Here is a 23678-nt window from a genome sequence, read left to right on the forward strand (position 1 = left end):
GTGGGAATTGAACAATGAGATCACTTGGGCACAGGAAGGGGAACATAACACACTGGGGCCTATTGGGGGAAGAGGGGAGGGACAGCATTAGGAGATATACCTAATGTAAATGATGAGTTAATGTGTGCAGCACACCAACATGGCACATGTATACATATGTAACAAATCTGCACATTGTGCACATGTACCCTAGAACTTAAAGTATAATAAAAAAATAAAAATAAAAAATAAAAACATAAAACACTAAGTTCAATTTGAAGTTCAGATAAATAACAAACAACTTTTTGGTATAAGTGTGTCCCAAATATTGCAAGGAACACACTTATACTAAAAAGTTGTTCATCCTGCATTTTATATATTTTATGTGACATTACCTCCCTATAAAATTTACTTGGCTAACTAGCGACAGAGCCAGGTCTAGAACCCTGACTTTCCATCTGTCAGGAAGACAGGAATGACTAAGAGGAATCCAGGCATCCAGGAACCCATCACCATGCCTGAGAGGCGGCTGCTAATACATCACCTCTGCTTATAGATCCTCACACTGTCATTAGTAAATTAACCCATAAACAAAGACAAATCATATTAAATAAATGGGCTATTTACCTTTTTAATTATTACATATCCGGTGTTGGTGTGGGGATCTGTGTCAACCCCTAGGCGTCCCTCACTGTCTCCCTTTATGACATGATACAGAATTTTAGAACTCCCAGTAAATGGCTCATCAGCATCAGTGGCCTGGATGGTTAAGATGGTGGACCCAACTTTTGTGTCTTCAGCAAGAGTCAGGTTTCCATACTAAGGAGAAAATGGAGAAGGAAACAATGAGGTCTGTTGTCATCAAAGCCAAAGGACAAACTTATCTCTCTGGTTTCAGAATAGACACAAGTCATAGTTTGCATCAATCTTCATGGGGCATGTTTTTTCCTATTGATGAATATATTGCAGTTGATTTTAACATCAGTCATACTCATGAGCCGATATCCATTGTACCAAAGAACACAATATCTCAGAGAGCTACTGGTAGGATTCTAAAACAAATTCCCCCTTCTATATCCAATTTGTTAAATAACTTAATTATTGTAGTAGTAATGATATAAATAGCCACCATGTATTGAGTATCAGGTGGTAGGCACTTTGTATACATTATTTAATCAATTCTTAAATCAACCAATGAATGGAGGTTGATTAAAAGCTTGAACTTTAGGGTTAAACAGCCTGAATATGAATCATAGGCTTGCTTTTTATTAGTTGGGTGGCTTGAAGCAAGTTACTTCACTTCTTTAAGTGTCAGTTTCATCATCTGTCCAATGAAGACAATAGTAATGGAAACTACTTCATGTTTGCTGTGGGCATTAAGGGAGACAATGCATGTAAAGCTCCTAAATTCTTGGCACATAGTAAGTGCTCAGTAAAGAAAAGCAACAAAACATCGTATGGAGTAGTTATGTTACCATCTCCACTTACGAGGAGCAAAGGCTTGGAGAAGTTAAACCCACCAAGGGTCACACAGCTAGTGGGTCACAGGATTGGGATTCAAAGCCATGTTTGTGCAACTCCAAAGCCTGTTCTCTTGAACACTGGCCTAGACCATCTCCCACTCCGCTAAAAATCCCCCAGATCGTCTCTCTTGGCATTATGATTCTAAAGAGGGTTCTAAGTAGGGATCAGGAGAGAATACCACGGCATTGAAAGAAGCAGGTTCACTCTGTCGCCAGATAAGTATTTAAGCTCTGAGACCTCAAGTGCAGGATTCTTACCCTCAATCTAAAAAACACTGTCTCGATAAAAGGCAAGGAGGTCACAAAGTTAGCAAAGGATCAAATGCCCAAGAGAATGGAGGCTGAGAAGAAATGAGTTATTTGATGCCTGCTGAACCTCAGTGCCTGTTATACAAGACATATCCACTCACACCTCTTCCCACCCCTATCCCCCTCATAAATCAATTCCTTTCTTTGTCACAGCCTTGTCCCTATTTTGATTTATGAACACCATCACAGGGCTCTGGGCTGCCTCATAACTGACTTCAAAAATAACATAACAGTCTAGTCAAATGGGCTTCTTGCTCCTTCAAAATAAATAGAGACTTTCCTCCTAAGGGAAACAATGATAAAGTCATCACCAAGTCTGAACGCCCTATCAATGATAAGAAAATAGTAATTTGCATTTTTCTTGAGGTTCTAAATTGACTTTTTTCTTTCTGTCCAGTTAGAATTCTCTCAAATGTCTTGGACACATTTTTCTTTGGCTTAAGTCATAGATTTTTTCTTCTTCCTTTCTCTTACCCAATTATTATAAATTAAATTGCTAATATTCCAAATATTAAATTTTTGACTAAAAATGCTTGAGACCTAGCAGTAAATCTATTTATTGTCCTATATACAAAAATATATAATGACAAACTGCAAGCCGCCATTCAACTTTTTTCAATTTGACAAAGACTGTGGTTGTTGTTTTTAAGAAGCCCTTGGAATAAATGAGCTATTGGCAGGAGTTTATAAACAAATGTTCCCAGACACCTATAATAGTGTTATTGTTCCCCCAAAGATTTTCACTGAAGATGGCCTCTGGGTTATTGGTGCACTGATCAAGATTACCTGTTAAGTCTGGCACTTTTCCTAGCTACTGCCTGTGTCTTTATCCCAGAAGAAAGGGTCAAGTAAAATGAACAAAGTAAAGAAAAATAATGACAACTACTCACATCTGATTTTTCAAAGATGGGGATCTGATCATTGATATCAATAACGTTGATTTGCACAAAACAAAGGGTCTTGAAATCTGAAAACCAAAGTCATATGTCATAAAAATTTTCACTGAAAATCATGCATTAAAATCAGAAATCCACAAGAAAATACTTGGCAAGTGAAGTGACAGCCATAGCCACAATTTTGCAATTGACATGCAATTTATGCCGAGAGTGGGTTCTCTGCTTCCCACCTGTACCCAAGTGGTCACCATGTGTGGGGCAGGGTGGCTAAAGACAGATCTAAGAGAGATTTTTCTGGGTTTTTCATTGCTGTCCACCTGCTGTCCTCCTAAGTAAAGTTACGTATGGGCTGTTCCTGAGCAGGATGGCTTTTTTGTGAAGCAGTCTTTTTCTGACTAGTGAAACTTATGTAATCTTTAAAGTCCAGAGCAAAACTATCCTTCCAGAAAGCCTTCTCTGAGCATCCCAGTGGCTGTCTCTCCTTGTCTGAACACATCCATCCTACATCTGCTCTGCCTACTATGATAGGGAGGTTCAAGGGCCTGCTATCTTCTAAGTAAGGGAGGAACTGGCACAATTAGCTATTCACAAGAGTCTGGCTACCCAGCCTGCAGGAAGCAAGGTGGGGACAGAGGTAGCTCCTGGATCCCTGGAGAAATCACCCAGGCTTTCAGGGATGGGTTTCACAATTCCAAGACCTAGGCAGATAGCAGCTTCAGCTAGATTCCAGATACATGTGGAGTGCAGGTGGGGACAGGATGCCTGGGGGAGACAGAACAAGAAATAAAATGACAGGTTCTTTGTTGGGTTGCTGTTGTTCTAACCATGGTTAGACATAATGGTTAAGACTCTGGGTTTGGAATTCACTGTTTGGACTCTGGCTCTGCCACTTAGCATATATGTGAGAGCTTGGGTGCCTCACTCCATTTATCTGTAAAATGTGAATAACAGAAATGATGTTTTCATCATAATACAATTGTTAGTGGCCTCTAGATACCAGCAACAGTATTGCTTTACCCGAGTTACTCATTCATCTTCATGATAACTTCATGATACAGTGCTACTGTCATTCCCATTTAATTAACAGATGAGGAAGCCAGGGAATAGAGAAGTTCAGGTAACCTGACCAGGATCACACAAACTAACTAGTGATGGAGCCAGGATTCAAACCCAGAGGCTCCCTTTGCCCTCTGCAGCCACCATCCATTCCTCTGTCTGTGCTCTGTAGCCCAAGGGGCTGATCTTATGAACTGCATCAATGCACATCCTCACCCTGAGGGTAACAGTTGGGTTCTGCCAATGGGAGGCCTGGCAAAAGACTGGAGGGAGAATAGGAAGAAGGTGGCTGGGGGTGTCACACCCCTGTTGCCAACAGCCCTCTTCTAGTGACAGGCACAGGCCTTGCTCCTTTGGGAGATGCTCGCCTCCCTGACTTCTTCGGGTTTTAGGGCAGAAAATGCTGCTCACTGTGCTTCATACTTCCTGTTGGTTTCCCTTAACCCTGCCCACAACTTTTGCAAACAATCCCTTCTTTAAACTCTTTGAGGGGAGCCTCCATTTCCTGCTGGGATCCTGATTAATATTCCCAGGTAGTTTAGAGCGGGTACTCAATGCACTGGAGATGATCCCAGGGACAGAATCTATTAACAATCCAATTACAACCAAGTGGATATTGGCTGAAGTTAAGGCTGGTCCTCAGAACGTTTGTAGGCAACAAGAATGGCTGAAGACTGGAGTGGTCCCAAACCCGGAACCCACTGGCTCACTGCTCTGCACACACCTCGGTTTGGCCAGCAGTGGGCCTTTCTGGGTAAAAGGCCCTCCTTGGTTTCATGTAAAACTGTGTTAATTATAACCTAGTCTCTAGTTTTCTGTAGTGCACAGTTGAATGTTTAGTTGTATCAACACACACACGTATTTGAATATATTTTATTATCTGGTCCATATTTTCTGTAGATTTACTCATGCAAATAAACAATTGTAATCTGATTCCCACTTTAAACTTTATCTTCAAATTGCTCCAGGTTCCCATGCATTTCCACATGGATTCCCACTCTCCCATAAGCCCTACATGATTTTGTAACTTGTCATATTCATCCTTCAAAGGCCAGCTCAGAGACACCTCTTCCAGAAAGCTGTACCTCTTCTCTCCCTCCACTGAGTCACTTATTTCCTTCATGGGCTACCTTGTGCAGTTCCTTGCAATTTACTGACTCACATGTCCATCTCCTCTACCAGAATGAGTGCTCCCTGAGGATAGAATCATCTATGTCTCCCCAATACCTTGCATGGTGCCTCAAATAGGTAAATGTGGAGTAACTGCTGAAAGAATGGACTGCTGAGAGTGTGAAACTGTTAGCTTGTCGTGGATAGGGAAGATTTATTATACTTACATCTGTTCCATCTCTTACAATAATGCTAGACAAATATTAGGGCCTTAATATTTGTCAAATTACTAGGTTTCAAACATTCTGCATTGGGGCCCTACTAAACCTGGCTTCTGCCTAGTATCTCAATATCCCTGCCAAGGAGAGAAACATGAAGCACAGTGTGAAACGTTTCTTATTTGTTCTCCATACCTGTGTCAGCCAACAGAACAATTACTGAATTATATGGTAATCAAAGATTCAGTATGAGTTAACTCAAAAGACCTTCTAGGAGTGTGAGTGTCCTTGAAATGAGTCTCTCTTTGATCCATGTATTTTATGTGTCTGTGCTTATTTTGTTTAACAATGTGTGCAACTGATTGAGAATGCATAGTTTTTATCAGATTCTCAAAGGCTCTTGTGACCCAACAGAGATTAAGAACCACTTGCTCTGCAATTGTGTAAGGAGTATAGGGAAGAATGTCTCCTGATACTGTCAAATGGCCAACTAGAAGCTGATAGGATAAGACAGAACTTCCCGAAAGATGCGCTTCTCCTCCACTTTCCTACAGTAGAGCCCTTTCAGTCTGAAAGCAAGTATTGGGAAATACAATTAGTTTTCCTGTTTGTGATCATGGTCTGCAGAATGTGCCTGGCAGACCTCCAACAACAGGATGTTAACTGACGACGGCCCCACCGTGTGCTCTGGAATCTATTACCACATTCGCACTGAGACCTCACCTCCTCTGGACTGTCCACAGCCAGTGACTGAGAAAAGCAGCAATGGTAAGGCTCGTTTTCAAAGACAATGAATTCCTTTGACAGCCACCTTTAGACTCCCCAACAGCTGTGCCGAGCTTTCCTCAGACTGTTCTAGTCTAGGACATTCCCAGCAGCCTTCCTTCTCCATCTCCCCTTCACTCAGGGTCAGGCATCAGGCTTGCATTTTGGTCTGATGACTCTCCCAGCCTTCTTTGTGCCCTTCTGCAATTTTTTCTCACAGGCTCCCCACCAATAAAATCCTTGTATATTTAATCTCCTTTTGACATCTGCTTCTCATAGGACCCAAACCAACACAACAATGGTGCCTGAGCTGCAGCTCTGGCCTTTACAGTGTTCAACCAGCTATCTCTGTGTTATGTGTGTTTCACAAAGGAAGCAAAGAAGGTTTAAATGGCATCCTTTTATAACATACCAGACATTAGAGCAGGCAAGTAAGTCATAGCTAGAAGGAAAAAAATGATTTGTACTCAAGACAGTGGAGCGATACTAACCTTTGTCAGACACCTCTATCGTTAAGTTGTACTGAGGAGTATCTTGCTTCTTCAAGGACTGTTTAGCTAACTGTAACATTCCAGCATAGGTTTGGATTAGGAAGAGTCCATCCATGGGAAGTTTGGGAGTTTGCTCCACAATTCTGTAGTTCAACAAACTGTTGGCAGTATTTTCTTCATCGCTGTCATGTGCAGTAAGGGTCCCAATACTGTTACCTATGAGGAAGGAAAGAAGGAAATCCAACCATTACAGTCTCCATGTAATTAAAATAGTTTCACTGAATAAGCACATTCCTAGAAAACACCCTGAATAACTCGGGATAGCAGACAAACGTTCTTAGATTTATTTTGATTCTTCTCATCCTATCATGTAATGGGTTGAATAGTGTATTAGTCAGCCAGGGCTGTCATTAAGTATCACGGATAAAACAACAGAGACTTATTTTCTCACAGTTCTGGAGGACAGAAGTCTGCGATCAAGGTGTTGCAGGGGTTGGTTTCTTCCGAGGCTTCTCCTGGGCTTGTGGGTGGCTGTCTTTTCCTTCCAGTGCCTTCACAGCACCTTCCTCCTGAACCTCCCTATGTCCACATTTCCTCTTATAACGATACCAGTCATACTGGATTAGGGCCCACTGTAAGGACATTTTACCTTCATGACCTCTTTAAAAACCTTATCTCCAAATATAGTCACATTCTGAGGTACTAGGGGTTAAAATTTCACCCTATGAATCTGGGGGAGGGGGAACATGTAGCCTAGAACAGAAGGTTATGACCTCAACATATAATTTTGCGGGCATGGGGGACATATTCAGCCTGTAACACCTAGTGCTCCCTCCCAAAACTTCGTGTTTACCAGAACCTGAGCATGGGACTCATTTGCAAATAGGGCCTTCACAGATATAACTAGTTAAGGCTCTGGAGATGAATCCTGGATTTAGAGGCAGCCCTAAATCCAATGACAGGTGTACCTGTAAGAAGGAAAACACAGAGATGCACACACAGGAGGAAATGATCTGGAGGAGGAAGCCGGAAGTTGGAGATAGGCTGCCACAAGTAGCCAGGGAACACTAGATGCCAACAGAAGCCAGAAGAGGCAAGGAAAGATTCTCCCCTTGAGACTCTGGAGGGAATGCGGCCCTGCAAGCACCTTGACTTCAGATTTCCAGCCTCCAGGACTAGGAGAGAGCAGATTTCTGTTTTAAACCACCAAGTCAGTGGTGATTTGTTACTGTAGCCCTAGGACACTAATACACATGGCAAATGGTATCACTAAACAAAGAGAAGCCAACCCTAGATTGCCTCTAAGCAACTTCATGGAACAATTGCAGAGACTGACTCTACACCAAAGATAACACAGGGCAGAGACCAGGCAGGATCCTCTCTGCCATGCTGTAGTTTGTGGTCCTAAGTATTTCATTCCTGTCAGGGTTTCAGTCCAGGGAGTTCTACATGCCAGTGGCTATGACTTGGTTCTGCACCCAGCTCTGGGCGAGTTCCGACAGCTTCCAGACCATCCTACTCTGGGAGGTGAGAATTGTGGGTCTTTTTATATGCAGCAAGAATCCCATGTAGGAGCTCAAACTTGAATTCATCCCATTTGTGTAGTTACACCCTCTCACCCATCCACTGACACAGTTTGCATCCACTGACATATATGGAAATTTAGAGGTTTTTTGGTTTTGGGTTGGGGGAGGAAAAAGAAAGTACCTATGTTATATCTACAGTAGAGCTGGACACATGCAGATGTGTCTCATGGGCTGCATGCAGGGACCATCAGAAGAAATAGGGCAGAAGAGAATACGTGTCTAGTGCATATGGCATGCATAGGCCCTTGCAAGAAAAGTATCTGTGTGCTGGGATGAAAGAGTGTCTTACTAAATTCTGTGGTCCTTTGGTGTCTCAGCAGCCCTGCCATAGCTCTATCCCCTCAGCAAGTGAGCAAGAAACTGAGGACACTGTCCTCCTCTCACTCACAGGAAACCTCCATGCTGCCAGAGGCACCATGAGGACTTGTGGATCAGTTGGAAGTGAAAGAAACCATGTCTCTGAGTGACTGAGGCCAGGAACAAGTGGCAGCTCAAACTGATACAGGAGGATATGTAGCATATCTTGGAAATATGCAGAAATATTTAGGGAGGTGGGGCTTTTATGAGAGTCTAAATTTTCTGTGTGAATACATAAGACATGGTGGCAAGTGGGATTCAAGAATAAATGTTAGTGTTGCTAAGACTTGGGGACACGAGTCCCACAAGATACCAAACCGGAGAATGTAAATACACTGGAGAATCCTTTTTTTTTTTTTTTTTTTTTGAGACGGAGTCTCACTCTGTTATCCGGGCTGGAGCGCGGTGGCATGATCTCAGCTCACTGCAATCTCCACCTCCCAGGTCCAAGCAATTCTCATGCCTAAGCCTCCCAAGTAGCTGGGATTACAGGCGTGCACCACCACACCCGGATAATTTTTGTAGGTTGTTTTTTTTTTTTTTTTAGTAGAGACAGGGTTTTGCCATGTTGTCCAGGCTGGTCTTGAACTCTTCTCAAGTGGTCTGCTCATCTTGGCCTCCCAAAGTGCTGGGTGGGAATTACAAGCATGAGCCACTGCACCTGGCCTAATTCAGTATTTTATCAAGGTTTAATTTGTGAATATTTTCACCTACTCATGTCCTGTCAGCTCAGCTAGACAGTAAGTCCCCACAAGGTAGGAGCATTGTCTTGTACCTCTTTCAGGTTACACATATAGAATATGCTCAGTTGATTTATAAGAACTCTTGGTTCACTAAAGACTCTGAAATATTTTTACGAAATAAATTCTCACCTTTAGAGAGGCAAATAGCATGCTGAGCCCCTTCAAAATTTATTCTACCAACAATGACTTCTTCAGTCTTAAGAAAACCAGCACTGTCCTCTTCCCAGATGAGGTAGGCGCCTCTAAAAGGGCTCCCAGCAACCCCCATCTCCTGATATTTGTACTGTTTCATAACCCCATCCTGTTGAGTGCAGGCTGGGCCTAGCAACTTGTTTCTAATGGCAAAAGTGATGGGATCGCTTCCAAGATTAGGTCATAGAAAGATTGACTTCCATCTTGCCTGTCCTTTCCTGCTCTGCTGTACTCTTTCCCTCTCCCTCAGAACTCTCTGAATTAGAGGTACCCAGCTGAACTTCACCCAGATTCCGAACTCACAGAAACTGTGACATAATACATGTTTGTTGTTTTAAGCTGCCAAGCTTTAGGGCAATCTGTTTTGCAGAAATAGGTAACAAATGCAGTACATGTTTGGCCCAATGTAAAAGAGGCTTGAAGTGTCATGTCCAGGTCAAGAAAGGTTGTCAAGATTTTCCACCTTTATTCAGTGTCACAGAACATCCCAGATTTCCCAAGAAGGTGATGGCACACGTGTTTGTTGGCTATTGTTACACATTCCATTGTTACACAATTGTGACTGTGAGAAGATTCTTCCTTATAATGAACTGAAATCCTTCAAGCTGGCACTAACTCTCCCTGTTGTGGCAGGAGTTGAAAACAATCAGAGAGGACCTGCACAGAACACAGTGACACAGAACACACTGACGAAAGGTAGCCACATGACACCTGACAGCAAGAAGAAAAATAATGAGCAGTGTGAGCAAGCCACTCCAGCAGCACCCACCAAACCTCCGGGAAGGCACCCACTCTGTCAGAGGTGTCTGGTGAGGAGCGGGGGAACCAAAAGAAAATATGAGCCTGTCCACAAAGCATAGGAGGATCTGCCCACAAGGGCAGCAAAGCTCTAGAAATGATAGTCGTGAGGCTGCTACACTTGTAAAGCCTCTGAAATGTACACAGCACAACAGAACAAAACATTTCAAGAAATGCCAGTCTGCTCAGTCAAGGGGCTCACCGCCAAGGGGGAAATAGACAAGCCTTGTCCCAAACCCAGAGAAGCCATAAAACTCCCAGAAATTATAATGTTCTGACAGTAGTTGTTCCTATAGAAAAACTAAAAAGCTATCACAGGACACAGTAAAAGAAAACATAGCAAGACGAAGCAAAAATGATAAAAATAGATGGGACTTGACTTCATCTAGCAGCCTCTTGAATTATATTATCAGCTTCTTAGAGAGGGGCGCCCAAGGGTCAAAAGTCAACTTCCACTGGTATTGCTTACTTCTTGCAGGGTGTCTGTCTGACTTTGGGTGTAAATGTTTAAATTCTTTGGCAAATGTGATGAGATTATCTCTTTAATGAGATTATTAGAGGTCAAATAATGTATGGGGAAATCCTGCAAATGAGATATCCCTATATACATGTATATAAGATACTAGTGTAGGTGGCTGTGAGACTAATGATAGTGGCAAGGGTGATAATAATAGTGATAATGGTAGTAGTGGTAGTGGTAGTTATAAAAGCCCCAATTTAAGAATACTATCCAGATACCGTTTGATCCCAAATACGGTCCCTACATGACTCCCAAGGTACAGTCAACCTCCATGCTGTAGAAGGCATGGATTATTGACTCCCAGTAAGGTCTCCGGCTCACATTTTACCCAGCAGAGGAGAGAAATGCAGGGAAGTTAAACAGCATTAGGCAGCTCTCATTTCTTACCCAGTCGTTCATTCTCCTGGACCTCAAATACGGTTACTGGTGATGGACATGTAGGTGGATTATCATTAATGTCTTGAACTTTTACATGAATTTCCAGTGGATATGAAAGTGGTTTTCCATACTCATCCTTTGCAACTGCATAAAAAACATACTACAACAGGAAAGTCAGAGTTAACACAAGACTCACCCACCACCCTCTGCCAAAGACAGAGAAAATCGCTGTTTCATTTCTATGTCATTTACTCCCTTATTTTTAATTCACTTAGAACTGGGAGATAAAAAAAAAATGAGATGGGTCAGAATTATGTGAAAATTATCATGTCTTTGAAAACCAATAATATGCTGGAGTCTGAAATGTGTGTGTGTGTGTGGTTTTTTTTTAAAGTAAAATCCATTTTGCTCTCAACTGTAGATGGGCATAGGACTTTGTCTTGTCGCCTGTGAAAATATTCTCTTTTACTCACTGCATCCTTTTCTTCTCGGTCCAAGGGCTGAGTCACGTAAATATCTCCTTCCTGGTCAATTGAAAATGGGAATCTTGGCAGCCTCTCTTTGTCAACTAAGGAATATTGTGCACCGGGATCATTCCACCGCACCTACAGGACCCAAAGTCAGTTGTGAGGAAAGCTACATTTGGACTGAGAGAACTGGAAAGGAAATAATTTTCTGGTTCTCAATTTGAAATCTCTGACAACCTTGTATGTCTGCGGTTTCTTATAACAACTGAATTATATTTTTCACTTTTAATCTAAAATAAGCCTGTTTCTCCCCACCAAGTTATATTGCTCGAAAAAAGCACACCAGGAAATGTTTCTTCTCTAAAGCAATTCCTCACAAACCCTCTACAGGGTTTCTTTTGGAAGTCTGACTGTGAAAACTTTCTATCCATGAACCATCAAGTTAAGAAACAAAATGTACTTTGTAGTTGGCAGTGTCTGAGGACCAAGCCGTGATGTATGGTGAGCATCTAACACTCAACAATGAAGATGAACAGGGGCAATAGAGGCCACTCTGAAATCTTCTCCATGCCCTTAAGTAAGACAAATGATACAAAAATAAGGACATTCCTTTCCTAAATTTTTAGCCTCAGAGACTTCAGGGATGAGAATAACTGCCAATTCCTAGGGTTGTTTGTAAACAACCTGGCAAAAATAAAAAATAACACAAGTAAGACCAATCTACTTACTATATAGACAGAGCCTGGTCTGATATATCAATAATGTTTACTAAGTTTGCCACATGCCAGACACAATTCTAAACATATTTATGTGTTATCTCATTTAATCTCCAAACAGTCCTCTGAAGTACAGACTACTGTTATCTCCATTTTACAATGAAGAAACCAGGGCACAAAAAATTTAAGTGATTTGCCCAACGTCCTACTGCTAGTTGAAATTTTCACAATAAACTATTCTCAGAGCAGCCTGGGACGGTATCACAGAAGCAACTTTGTCCCTTGCTAATTATTTAAGCATCATGCGTTGTCCACGCAAAGACTACCTGCTTGGTTATAAAGTGGGCTCCTCTTGTGTTCTAAAAATTCAGCCTGAGTTCCTCTCCCCTACCCCGCTTCCCTCCTCCTCCCTCTCCTCCCCCCTTCCTTCCACTCACCCTCCCTCCCTCCCTCCTTCTCTCCCTCTCTCCTTTTGGGTTTCAGAATACCCAGAGCATTTTTTCCAGGCCTGAAAATTGGGTAGACACTCTAGAATGTTTTCTTGGCAGCCTCAAGTCAACTAAGCATGAGTTCTTGGCAGCATTTACAAATCCCTATGGGAGTAACTTGAATAACAGCTACGAAGACTTTAGTCTAGGCCACCAATCAGAAATTCTCATGGTAATGAGTGTTGACATGCTTTCTTTCTAACTGGGAAATCAGAATTCTTTCTGCTGTTCTTCCTTTTTTTTCCCTCCTGAAGTTGAAGTTCATTAATTCAACATTCAATAAATAAATGTCCCTGGGCCCATCTCAATAAATATGATGGAATAGGCCATTCCAGGGCCCCTTAACAATAGTAGCATTAAAAAAATTTAGGGGAACCACAGACTAGTACTTCTTATCTTTTAATATCTAATAAATTTTATCTACTTTTACAGATACTATCGCAGTTAATCTTCACAAAACACTGAATCATTATCCCTATTTTATTGATGAGACACTGGGGCTCAGAATAGTTAAATGACTTGTTTATGATCAGTCATTTAAGTAATGGAACAGGAATATGATTTTGTTAATCTGCTTCCAAATCCAGGGATGTCCCACTAACCCACAGCTTTCATGTGGAGAAATTTCCTGGGCTTCCAGAAAATATCAAATCTGGGTGGAGTCCAGAGTGAATTTCCAGGAGCTAAGGTAGGAAGGGACCCAGGGTGAGAGCACATGCCACAGAGGTGGGGAAGTAGGAGCATCTGAACAGAGAGGAGAGGCACACGCAGGAGACAGAATGCCAGGTGTGGGGAGTTTCCAAGGGGAAAGGTTCCCTACTATGATCCTTTTACCCCTAGCCAGTCCTATCTCTGTCCCTCAGCCTATGATGGGACAAGTCTATTGGGTCAAGATTTTTCCCACAATAAGAATGAGCAGCCTTTCAAAACTATTTGCAACCCCCAAATCAAACCATGTTCATACATACAATGTGTGCACCATATATGACCCACTGCAGGGCAGCCATATCCCACACTGCTAACAGGGAACAACAAACGTCACTGCTGTCTACTTTTAAGGTGAGGGTAAGTGAAGTTCTCTCTGAAAGCAAAAGTATACATCTGATGTAGTTTGGATGTTTTCCCCTCCAAATCTCATGCTGAAATGTAATCCCCAGTATTGGAGGTGAGGTCCAGTGGGAGGTGATTGGATCATGGGGGCGGATCCCCCGTGAATGGCTTAGAACCATGCCCTAGGTGATAAAGTGAGTTCTCACTCTGAGTTCACATGAGACCTGGTGCTTAAATGTGTGTGGCACCTCCCGCCTAACTCTCTTGCTCCCACTGTCATCATGTGATGCTCCTGCTCCCCCTTTGCTTTCTGCTGTGATCGTAATTTTCCCAAGGCCCTCAACAGAAGCCAATGACAGAGCCATGCTTGAACAACCTGCAAAACCATGAGCCAATTAAACTTTTCTTTATGAATTACCTACCTCAGGTATTTCTTTATAGCAATGCAAAAATGGCCTAACACAGTATCTGCATCCAAGTGTCCTGCCCATGAGGCATGGTCAAGTCCAGTGACTCGGGGTCAGAGGCTATATAATTTGCTTTATAATCATGCTATGCAAAAATGTATCTAATAAGTGTATCAGTGAAGACCTTTATGGTGGGTCTCTACAAAGTGAAGCCATTTCTCTAGTTGGCTGTCAGTGTTACTTGGGCTTGGGTACTACCTGAGTGATTTTGATGGGGTGAGGATCAGTCGAGTTTTCCACCATCTCCACAGGTTCTGGTGCTTTCCAAATATTCTCTGTCACTATGATATCCACAGATGTGGTATCACTGAAGGAATTCTCACTCTGGCCTCCCATGTCCTTCACTGAGATCACCAGATTATAGGAAGGATTCTTAGCAGGGTTCAATTCCTGAGATCCTATGAGAAGTAGGGGAGAAGGCAATAGGAAGCATCTCTGGAAGGGACAGACCCAACTCCCTTTTTCTGACTGAGACAGTCCTACCAGGGCACTCCTGAACATACCTTCTCGGGTAAGAGAGATGGCTCCCGTTCTGTTGTTGATCTGGAAATACATGACATTGTTGATCATAGGAAGCTGGATGACAATCTGGTAAGAAAGCTGGCCATTGGGAGTGGCCGGATCATCCAGGTCTGTGGCATTGACATACAAGAAGGGCTTTCCTGTTTAACAAAACATAACCAGAAAAAGAAAACAAGATATTAATTGAAACCCAAACCAACCATAGCTACTTGTTCCATGTAAAAAGTGGATATATAATAGGGAAAGGTAGGACAGTTCACACCAGTGTGGAAATAAATATTTATCCCACTCCCCTTCCCTAAAATAAGGTTTCTCAAGGTCTGGTCCAAGAACCTCTAAGGGTCCCTGAAACTGTTCAAGCGCTCTGTAAAGCTAAAGGTCATGTATGTGTAAAAGATCCATTTAAAGTACAAGATAATTTAATGACTTTTAGTGTAAAAGAATGGAAAATATGGCATTGATATTGATTTCACTTTGCAACTAATCTTTAGGAAACCACAATTTATTGAGTTTGGGTATAGTACTAAAGAATGTCCCGTTATCTGAAAATACTATTAAAATATTCCTTTCTTGTCCAACTGCATATCTGTGTGAGGCTAATTTTCCTTCGTATACTTCAGCTAAACTAGCACATGACAAGACAATGAATGTAGAAACAAGACATGAGAATCCAAGTGTTTTCTATTAATCCAGACATTAAAGAGATTTGCAAAGATTAAAGCAATGCCATTTTTCTCACTATTTTTGTCTTTAAAATCAATTATTTTTCATTAAAACATGTTTAGTGTTATTTTAAATGAATTAATAATTTTTTAAAATTTCTAATACAGTAAATGTTGATAGATATAACCAGTGATGTAGTAGAGATGCCTCATGAGACTCAGTTGTTGAATTTTCAGAAATGTTGTGTGTCAATTATTAATACCAATGGTCACTTGAAATAGGCCATGGTACTTGAAATAGGCCATGGTAGGAGTATTTGTAACATGGAAATTGGAAAATTCTACAAATCAGAGCTTTGTCCCCCAAGAAAAGTAGCCGTTACGCCTTTACCAGGACACCACTGGATATAACCCACGTATCTAAAAGTTCTTTGGAGTCCTCAGTAAATTTTAAGAGAATATACAAGTCCTGAAACCAAAAAGTTTGAGAGCCACTTCTCTAGCAGATTCTATTAGTGAAGATAGAAAAGGTATGGCCTGGAGGCTTCACATTTAGCAGAGTCTGTGTGAGTCTTTGGTATGCAGCCTCAGGGACAGGGACATCACTCCACATAGTAAAGTGAAGTGAATTTTTTCCCAGAATTCTCAGAGGCAGGCATTGAAGAAAGAGAAGGAAAACATTTAAGTAACTTGAAGCGAAGCTTGATGGTGGGATTATGCAAATGGCCCCAAGTCTTGATTAGTATTATTTTAAATGAATATCTTTAAAATTTCTAATACAGTAAATGTTGATAGGTATATTTCTGAGAACTCTGAAGTCTAATATTCATTTATGTCTTGTGCAACTCTTAGGAGGTGATGCTTCTTTCTAGGTGCCTGCTGGATACACTCACTCCTTAATGGAGAGCTCTTGTGGAAGTGAAAGATAGAAGGTCAATGTAGCATAGAAAAGGGCTGAGCCATAGATGGGATGTAAGAGAAAAAAAGAGCTGGAAACCACCAGTGACAATATCAATGGAGGTTCCTGAGAAGATACAGGGGAGTAAGCTCAGCTTTCTAGAGTGTTCTAGAGCTCTGAAGTATCTTTAAGATCACCCTAGAAAAGTGTTTTTCAACTGGGGGTAATTTTTGAGACAGAATCTCACTCTGTTGCACAGACCAAGTGCAATAGTGTGATCATGACTTACTACAGCCTCAATCTCCTGGGCTCAAGTGATTGTGCCACCTCAGCCTCCCAAGTAGCTGGGACTACAGGCATGCACCACCACACCTAGCAAACTTTCTTATTTTTTGTAGAGACAGGATCTCACTTTGTTGCCCAAGCTGGTCTCAAACTCCTGGCTTAAGTGATCATCCCGCCTTGGCCTCCCAAAGTGCTGGGATTTTGTGCCCTCCATCCCACCAGAGGACATTTGGCAATGCTTGGAGACATTTTTATTGTCACAACTTGGCAGGGGGCACATAGTGGATAGAGGTCAGGGGGATGCTGCCAATCATCCTACAAGGCACAGAATAGCCTCTGACCAAAAATAGAATGATCAGACCCAAGATGTCAATACGTAGTGCTGTGTTGAGACGTTGAGAGACCGTGCTCTGGAGCAATAGAGATAGTCAAACAACTCCCAGATCAGTATGAAATGTGGGTAAGATAGTGCTTATTGAGTGACAGCTGCAGCCGTTAGCCACACAAGTCTGCCCCTTCCACCTGACACCCTTCCATCTTTCCATAAATATCTCTGGCCCCTGCCTGTTACCTGGGCGAGAGTTCTGCCTTACTGAGCCTTCGTACTTTGACTGGAGAAACGTGGGTCGATTGTCATTGACGTCCTTCACTTCTATGGTGATGGGGACTGGACCCTCCACTATAGCTCCATTAGCATCCAGGGCTGCAACCTGATGTTGAGGAAAAGGAAACCATGTTGGTGAGACTGAACTTCATGTCACATGCCCGAAAATCATTTGAAGGAAATTAGAACTCAAAGAACCAGGTGACTGTAGGACAGAAAGAACTCACAAAAGCCCAAATTGGGAGCTGCTAAAATAGGGGTTGTATCAGTCAAGCCTGGCTAATAATGATGGTGACTCTCTATTAGCAGGGTGTTCTGGACACTGAACATGCGTCTATTCTGGATGGCTGGAGTCCATGAAACAAGAGCACTGTGACCCCTGAGAATATGAAAGTGTCGAGTTCTCTTCCAGAGCCATTATGGTGGTCAGCCTGCAAGGCCTGCAGCAGAAGTACCAGACAGAAAGCTTTTATCTCACTCTTTTTTCCATAGTTAGCTCTCTGCCTTTCGTAGGTATTCAGATACCAACAGTGAAAACTAAAGGAGAAAGAGAGGGAGAAGGATCTTTTTAGTCAGCTTCTGGCTATTGGTTCCTTCTGCTTCTTCCAATGCCCAAAGTAGCTCCATCCTAGCGCCGATGCAGCCTTCTTCATGGGTCCCAAGCCAATGCAAGAGCCGCAGGCAGATACCAGTGAAGTATCACAGATGTGCTGACTTTTGATCCAAGTACCTAAGCATGGTCTTACTTGGATAAGTAATGCCATCAGAGGGTCCTGGCAATGTAAGTGGGGTTACTCTGGTTAAAAAGCCTAAGGAAAAGGATATGTTTGCCACACCTCTCTGTAGTTGTTAAGAAATGGACATAAAAGGATTGCAAAGTGTGCCATTAATGTAAGGAAAGTTGTAACTGGATTCTATGCAAGGGAGGAAGATGCCAGCGATACTTCCAGAACAAAGGGTGCTCGCAGAGGTTGGAGTTAGATCCCTTCACCTGGTCTTAATTTACCTGGAGATTGTGTGTGGATCTTGTTTCCCTGTCCAAGGCTTTGGTGTAATACAGAAGTCCCTCCCGTTCTATCTTGAATATGTTGTCTGTCTCCCCAGTTAATTCAAAAGTCACAGCAGGAGGATTGGCCTTAAACTGGGGAAAAAAGCAAAAACAACAGATTAGGTTGTAAGGGAAAAAATAAAGTTGTGGAATTTGTAGAAAGTCACCAATTTCAGGTAAAATTTTCACTGGTTCAATTACCAAATAAGAAATCCTCAACTTTTAAAGTGGTACCTTCTAAAAGTTTGTTTGCACAATAACTGTGTAACATTCAACATACGTTTTCCTCAAGAAACTGTATACTATTATTCAATACATTGACAAAAGTCACTGATGCTTTAAATTGTAGCTGAGGTTAAAAGGGACTTTTTGGTAATATCTGAAATCTACGACATTACTAGCTTCTAAGAAGCATTAAAAGGGTAGATTTCTTGCTAGGATAAAATATGTCATTTAGCACTTCTAAAAATCGTGACAAAGATTAATAGACATGTTAATGTTAAGGAAAACAATTTATAAGTGGCTTCAACTTAATGCAAATGCTATATGATAATCTATTTTTCAGAAGTGAAGAAAATACTGACCACCATATTTATAGATATGGCTATATCACTAAGACCACAACAACAGAAAATTCACATAAAACTAAGAAAACATAAAAGTTGTTCAACTTTAAGTTTTAATATACTTTTATATATTTTATTAAATTAAAAACAATATCAATGTTAGTATCAATATAAAGAAATATTGTTGATGGAAATATAAATTCCTATATTCCTTTTAGAAATAACTTGAGGCATAAAATGTTTATAGCCTTTGATAGCAAACATTACTATACAGAATTTACCCTGAGGAAATATTTTTTCAAACAAGTACATGCTTGTAGAGTAAGTAACTTTATTTATAACACCAGTAAGGTTGAAAACTCCTAAAGGGTCATAAAAAGGACATTTAAATTATTATGGCACATGACCCTGACAGAATATTAATCATTAAAATGTTCATTCTACAAATTATGAAGAAACATAAGAAACAGTTATGTAAAGTAACAGAAGTAAATTTGAGAGTAAATCTAGACTGTAACAGTACCAAAAGAATTCATGTCGGTAGGTAAGAAATGGAATTTAAAATACAAGAACAGTTGATGTGTTAAACGGGTAAGATTATAAGTTAAAAAGTTTTTGTGCATGTTTGTTTGTTGATATTATATTGTTTATATAATAAATGAACATGTTGCTATTTTGTGCTTTAAGAAAAAGACCTGGACATCAGTGAGAAAGGTGGAGTAAGGGCCTGCAGAAAACTGCTCCTCCATAAAAGCAACGAGAACACTGGCAAAAATTGTAAATATCATTTTTTCAGAATATGTGAAATGAACCAGATGCTTGCAAAATCCAAGGAATGTTTATTAAAAAACAAAACAAAAACAAAAAACAACAACAAAAAAAACCTACTAAATATCAGTGAGAACCAAGCTTTGTGGTGTTTTAATGCACCCTAATCCCATGGTCCTTTCCTAAGACCTGAAGTAGCCTTGAAAGCAACAGCCTCACACCACAGTACCATGGAGAGGGTGAGAAGCATTTGTAGCCTCCCAAAAGCTCCATCACCAGAGAACTATCATTAGCTATCCTGTTGGCATTTCCCTGGAAACACCTACTTATAAGGCTTATCTTCATTTGACCTGACTCAGAATTCACACACTACACACAATTTTTCCCCTGGGGCATTTGTTGAAAACAACCATCAGCAATTGTTCAACATTGCAGCGGCCTGAGGCTGTGATAACAGTTGAAGCAAAGCAGCAGCTGACCAAAACACTTAAAAGGGAAAGCTGGGAAATGAGATGTCCATATGGGGCTTTGAAAATCTCTAATATATTCCTGGCAATCTACAAGGCCACTATCATGAGCAGGGCTGCATGCATGCCTGGGAAAGGCCTGAGAAGGACCTATCCCTCACCTCTGGCTGACTTGGAGGCTCTGCATAAGCAGAAAGTAAAGGCGAAGGCAGAGTTGTAAACTGCCTGTCACATAGTTGAAGGTTGTGTCCCAACATGCACACAGTGCCCCTTGGTAAACGCCAGGAGACTTACTGGCTTAAGACATTTAAGGAAATCTCTATCTAGTCATTAGCTGAACACTAAGCTAACTGAGCAGAGACTTCAGTGGCCAGACATGACAAAGAATACAGACTTTACAGAATTCATTAAGGAAAGTCACTAAGCAAACAAACAGCATCAACAACCAACTCCAGGAAAAGAAAGATATATGATTTCTAGAGTTGCCACATCACATTATTTAAACTGTTCAGTTTTCAAATTATGAAATGTATAAAAATATTAAAAAGTTAAGTCAACAGAAACTGTCCCTGAGGAAGCCCAGATGTTGGATTTACTAAATATTTTTAAAAATCTATTTTAGATAGATTCAAAAACTAAAGGAAATCATCTCTAAAGAATTAAAGCTCAAAAACAATGTCTCATCAGATAAAGAATATTAAAAATAGAAATTTTTAAAATAGAAATTCTACAGTTGACAAGGATGATAACTGAAAGGAAAAATTCATAAGAGGGTATTCAAAAGCAGATTTGAGCTAGCAGAAGGAAGAATTTGTAAACTTGAAAATAGATTAATAGAGATTACAGAAAGAAAAAATGGATAAAAATGAATAGATTCCCATTTTTATTCATGTGGGAACACCATCAAGCAGACAAACACATACATAATAAAAGTTCCAGAAGGAAAGGAAAAAGGGGGAAGAAAGATTATTTGAAGACAGAATGACCCAAAACTTCACGAATTTAAGAAAAACATGAATCTATATATCCAACAATCACAATGAACGCCAAATAGAATAAATTCAAAGAAATCCAAACCTAGTCACATCATATACATTTGAAAGATAGAGAATCTTAAAAGTGCATAGACTCATCACATGCAAAGTGATAAAATTAACAGCTGATTTTCCATGGAGATCAAAAGGCAGTGGAATGACACATTCAAAGTGCTGAAAGAAAAAGAGTAGCCAAGAAAGAATTGTAAATCCAACAAAACTATCCTTCAAGATGAAAATAGAATTAACCTATACTACTATCAGACAAAACATACTTGAAGACAAAATTTTCAGAGACAAAAAAGGATATTCTATAATGATATAAGGGTCAATCTATCAAGAAACCATAGCAATTATAAACATATATGATGCACCTATCAATGAACCTCAAAACACATGAAAGAAAAGCTGACAGAATGGAAAGGAAATTAAATAACTCAACGGTAATAATTGAAGATTTCAAGACTTCACTTTAAATAATAGAATAGAAAATCAATAAGGAAACAGAAGACTTGAACAATACTGTAAACCAATTAGAAGCTAACAGACACGCAACACTCCACCCAACAAAAGCCAATCACATGGAACATTCTCCAGGATAGGTTATATGTTAGACCATAAGCAAGTCTCAATAAATTTAAAGGGATTGAAGTTATACAAAGTATTTGACACTTGAATAAAATTAAAAATAATATAAGGAAATTTGGGAAAATCACAAATATGTGGAAATAACAATATACTCTAAAAACCAAAGGTCAAAGAAGAAATCAAAAGGGAAATTAGAAAATACTTTGATATAAATGAAAACAAAAAGAAACACAGCATGCCAAATCTTATGGGATGCGGATAAAGCAGTACTTAGAGGAAATCTATTGCTGTAAATGTTTATACTTAAAAAAGATGAAATCCCAAAATAACCTAATCTTCTACTTTAAAAAAACAAGAAAAAGAAGAATAGCGAAGCAAGCAGAAGAAAATAATAAAGATCAGAGTGGATATTAATGAAATGGAGAATATAAGAGCACAGGAGAAAAGTCAACAAAACCAGAGTTGATTATTTGAAAAGATCCACAAAAGTGAAAAATTTTTGGCTGGACTGACCAAGAAAAATGAGATAAGGTGAAAATAACTAGAATCAGGAATATAACAGGACACACCACTACTAACCTTATAGAAATAGAAAGTATTAAAGAGAATATTGTGAGCAATTATTTTCCCACAAATTAGACAACCTAGATGAAATGGACAAATTTCTAGACAAAAACTACTAAAACTGATTCAAGAACACATAGAAAATCTGAATAGAACTATAACAAGAGACTGCATTAGTAATCAAAAACCTTCCACACACAAAAATGCCCAGAACCAGATGGCTTCCCTAGTGAATATGTACCTAATATGTAAAAAATATGTACCTAATATGTAAAGAAGAATTAACACCAAACCTTCAGAAATTCTTCCAAAACTAGAAGAGTAAGGAACACTTATTCAATTCATTCTATGAGGCCAATATCCTGATACCCAAACCAGAAAAAAGTCGATGCAAGAAAACTTCAGACCAGTATCTCTTTTGAATACAGACACAAAATTTTTCAATGAAATACTAGCAAACTGAATCCAGCAACATATGAAAAGTGTTATATATCATTACCAAGTGGAAATTATCCCAGAATACAAAGCTGGTTCAATATATGAGGGTCAATTAATGTAATACCCCATATTGATAGAATCAAGGAGAAAAACCACATATTTCAATAGAGGCAGAAAATCATTTGACAAAATCCATCATACTTTCATGATAAAAACACTCAACACACCAGGAATAGAAGGTGACTTCTCAGTCTAATAAAAGGACACCTAAGTAAGCCCCACAGCTAACACTGTACTTAATGGTGAAAGACTGAAAGCTTTCCCCATAAGATCAGAAACAAGACAAGGATACTCAATCTTGCCACTTCTATTTAACATTATACTAGAGATTGTAGCAAGGGAAATTAGGCAAGAACAAGAAATAAAAGGCATAAATATTGGAAATAAAAAAGTAAAACTCTCACTGTTCACAGATGCCATGATTTTATATAGGGAAAATTCTAAGGAACCTAAAAACACTGTTACAGCTAATAAACAAGTATTATAAGGTTTCACAATAAAAGGTCAATAAACAAAAATCAATCTTTCTATCCATTAAGCAAAGAGCAACCCAAAAATGATTTTTTTTTTTTTTTAGTTTCACTGTCGCCCAGGCTGGAGTGCAGTGGCCGGATCTCAGCTCACTGCAAGCTCCGCCTCCCGGGTTCACGCCATTCTCCTGCCTCAGCCTCCCGAGTACCTGGGACTACAGGTGCCCGCCACCATGCCCGGCTGATTTTTTGTATTTTTAGTAGAGTTGGGATTTCACCGTATTAGCCAGGATGGTCTTGATCTCCTAACCTCGTGATCCGCCCGCCTAGGCCTCCCAAAGTGCTGGGATTAGAGGCGAGAGCCAGGGCGCCCAGTCCAAAAATGATATTTTTAAAATTCCATTTACAATCACAACAAAAAGAATAACATATCTCAGAATAAACTTAAGCAAAGAAATAGGAGGCTTATAAAATGGAAACTACAAAACACTGTTGAAAGAAATTAAACAAGTTCTAAATAAATGGAAAGACACGTCATATTTACAGATTTAAAAATCTAATGCTGTTAAGATGGCAATACTTCCCAAGTTTATCT

The 23678-nt window shown here is 40.1% G+C and overlaps 1 protein-coding gene across 3 annotated transcripts in view; it reads right to left on the bottom strand.

The window, feature by feature from the left end:
* The window catches only part of CDH17 (cadherin 17, LI cadherin (liver-intestine)), a 97590-nt gene that overhangs the window by 28819 nt on the left and 45093 nt on the right, over nucleotides 1-23678 (bottom strand). For all 3 annotated transcript variants that reach the window (XM_011978642.1, XM_011978640.1, XM_011978641.1), the window contains 9 exons: nucleotides 18087-18221; nucleotides 17048-17186; nucleotides 14613-14771; nucleotides 14308-14507; nucleotides 11395-11526; nucleotides 10931-11081; nucleotides 6348-6563; nucleotides 2702-2778; nucleotides 607-798 (listed from right to left, as the gene is read on the bottom strand). In XM_011978642.1, the coding sequence (XP_011834032.1) occupies nucleotides 607-798; nucleotides 2702-2778; nucleotides 6348-6563; nucleotides 10931-11081; nucleotides 11395-11526; nucleotides 14308-14507; nucleotides 14613-14771; nucleotides 17048-17186; nucleotides 18087-18221 (1401 nt within the window). The remainder of the gene's footprint in view (nucleotides 1-606; nucleotides 799-2701; nucleotides 2779-6347; nucleotides 6564-10930; nucleotides 11082-11394; nucleotides 11527-14307; nucleotides 14508-14612; nucleotides 14772-17047; nucleotides 17187-18086; nucleotides 18222-23678) is intronic.

Source organism: Mandrillus leucophaeus, unplaced genomic scaffold (genome assembly GCF_000951045.1).
Source record: "Mandrillus leucophaeus isolate KB7577 unplaced genomic scaffold, Mleu.le_1.0 Scaffold198, whole genome shotgun sequence".
NCBI classification, from domain to species: Eukaryota; Metazoa; Chordata; class Mammalia; order Primates; family Cercopithecidae; genus Mandrillus; species Mandrillus leucophaeus.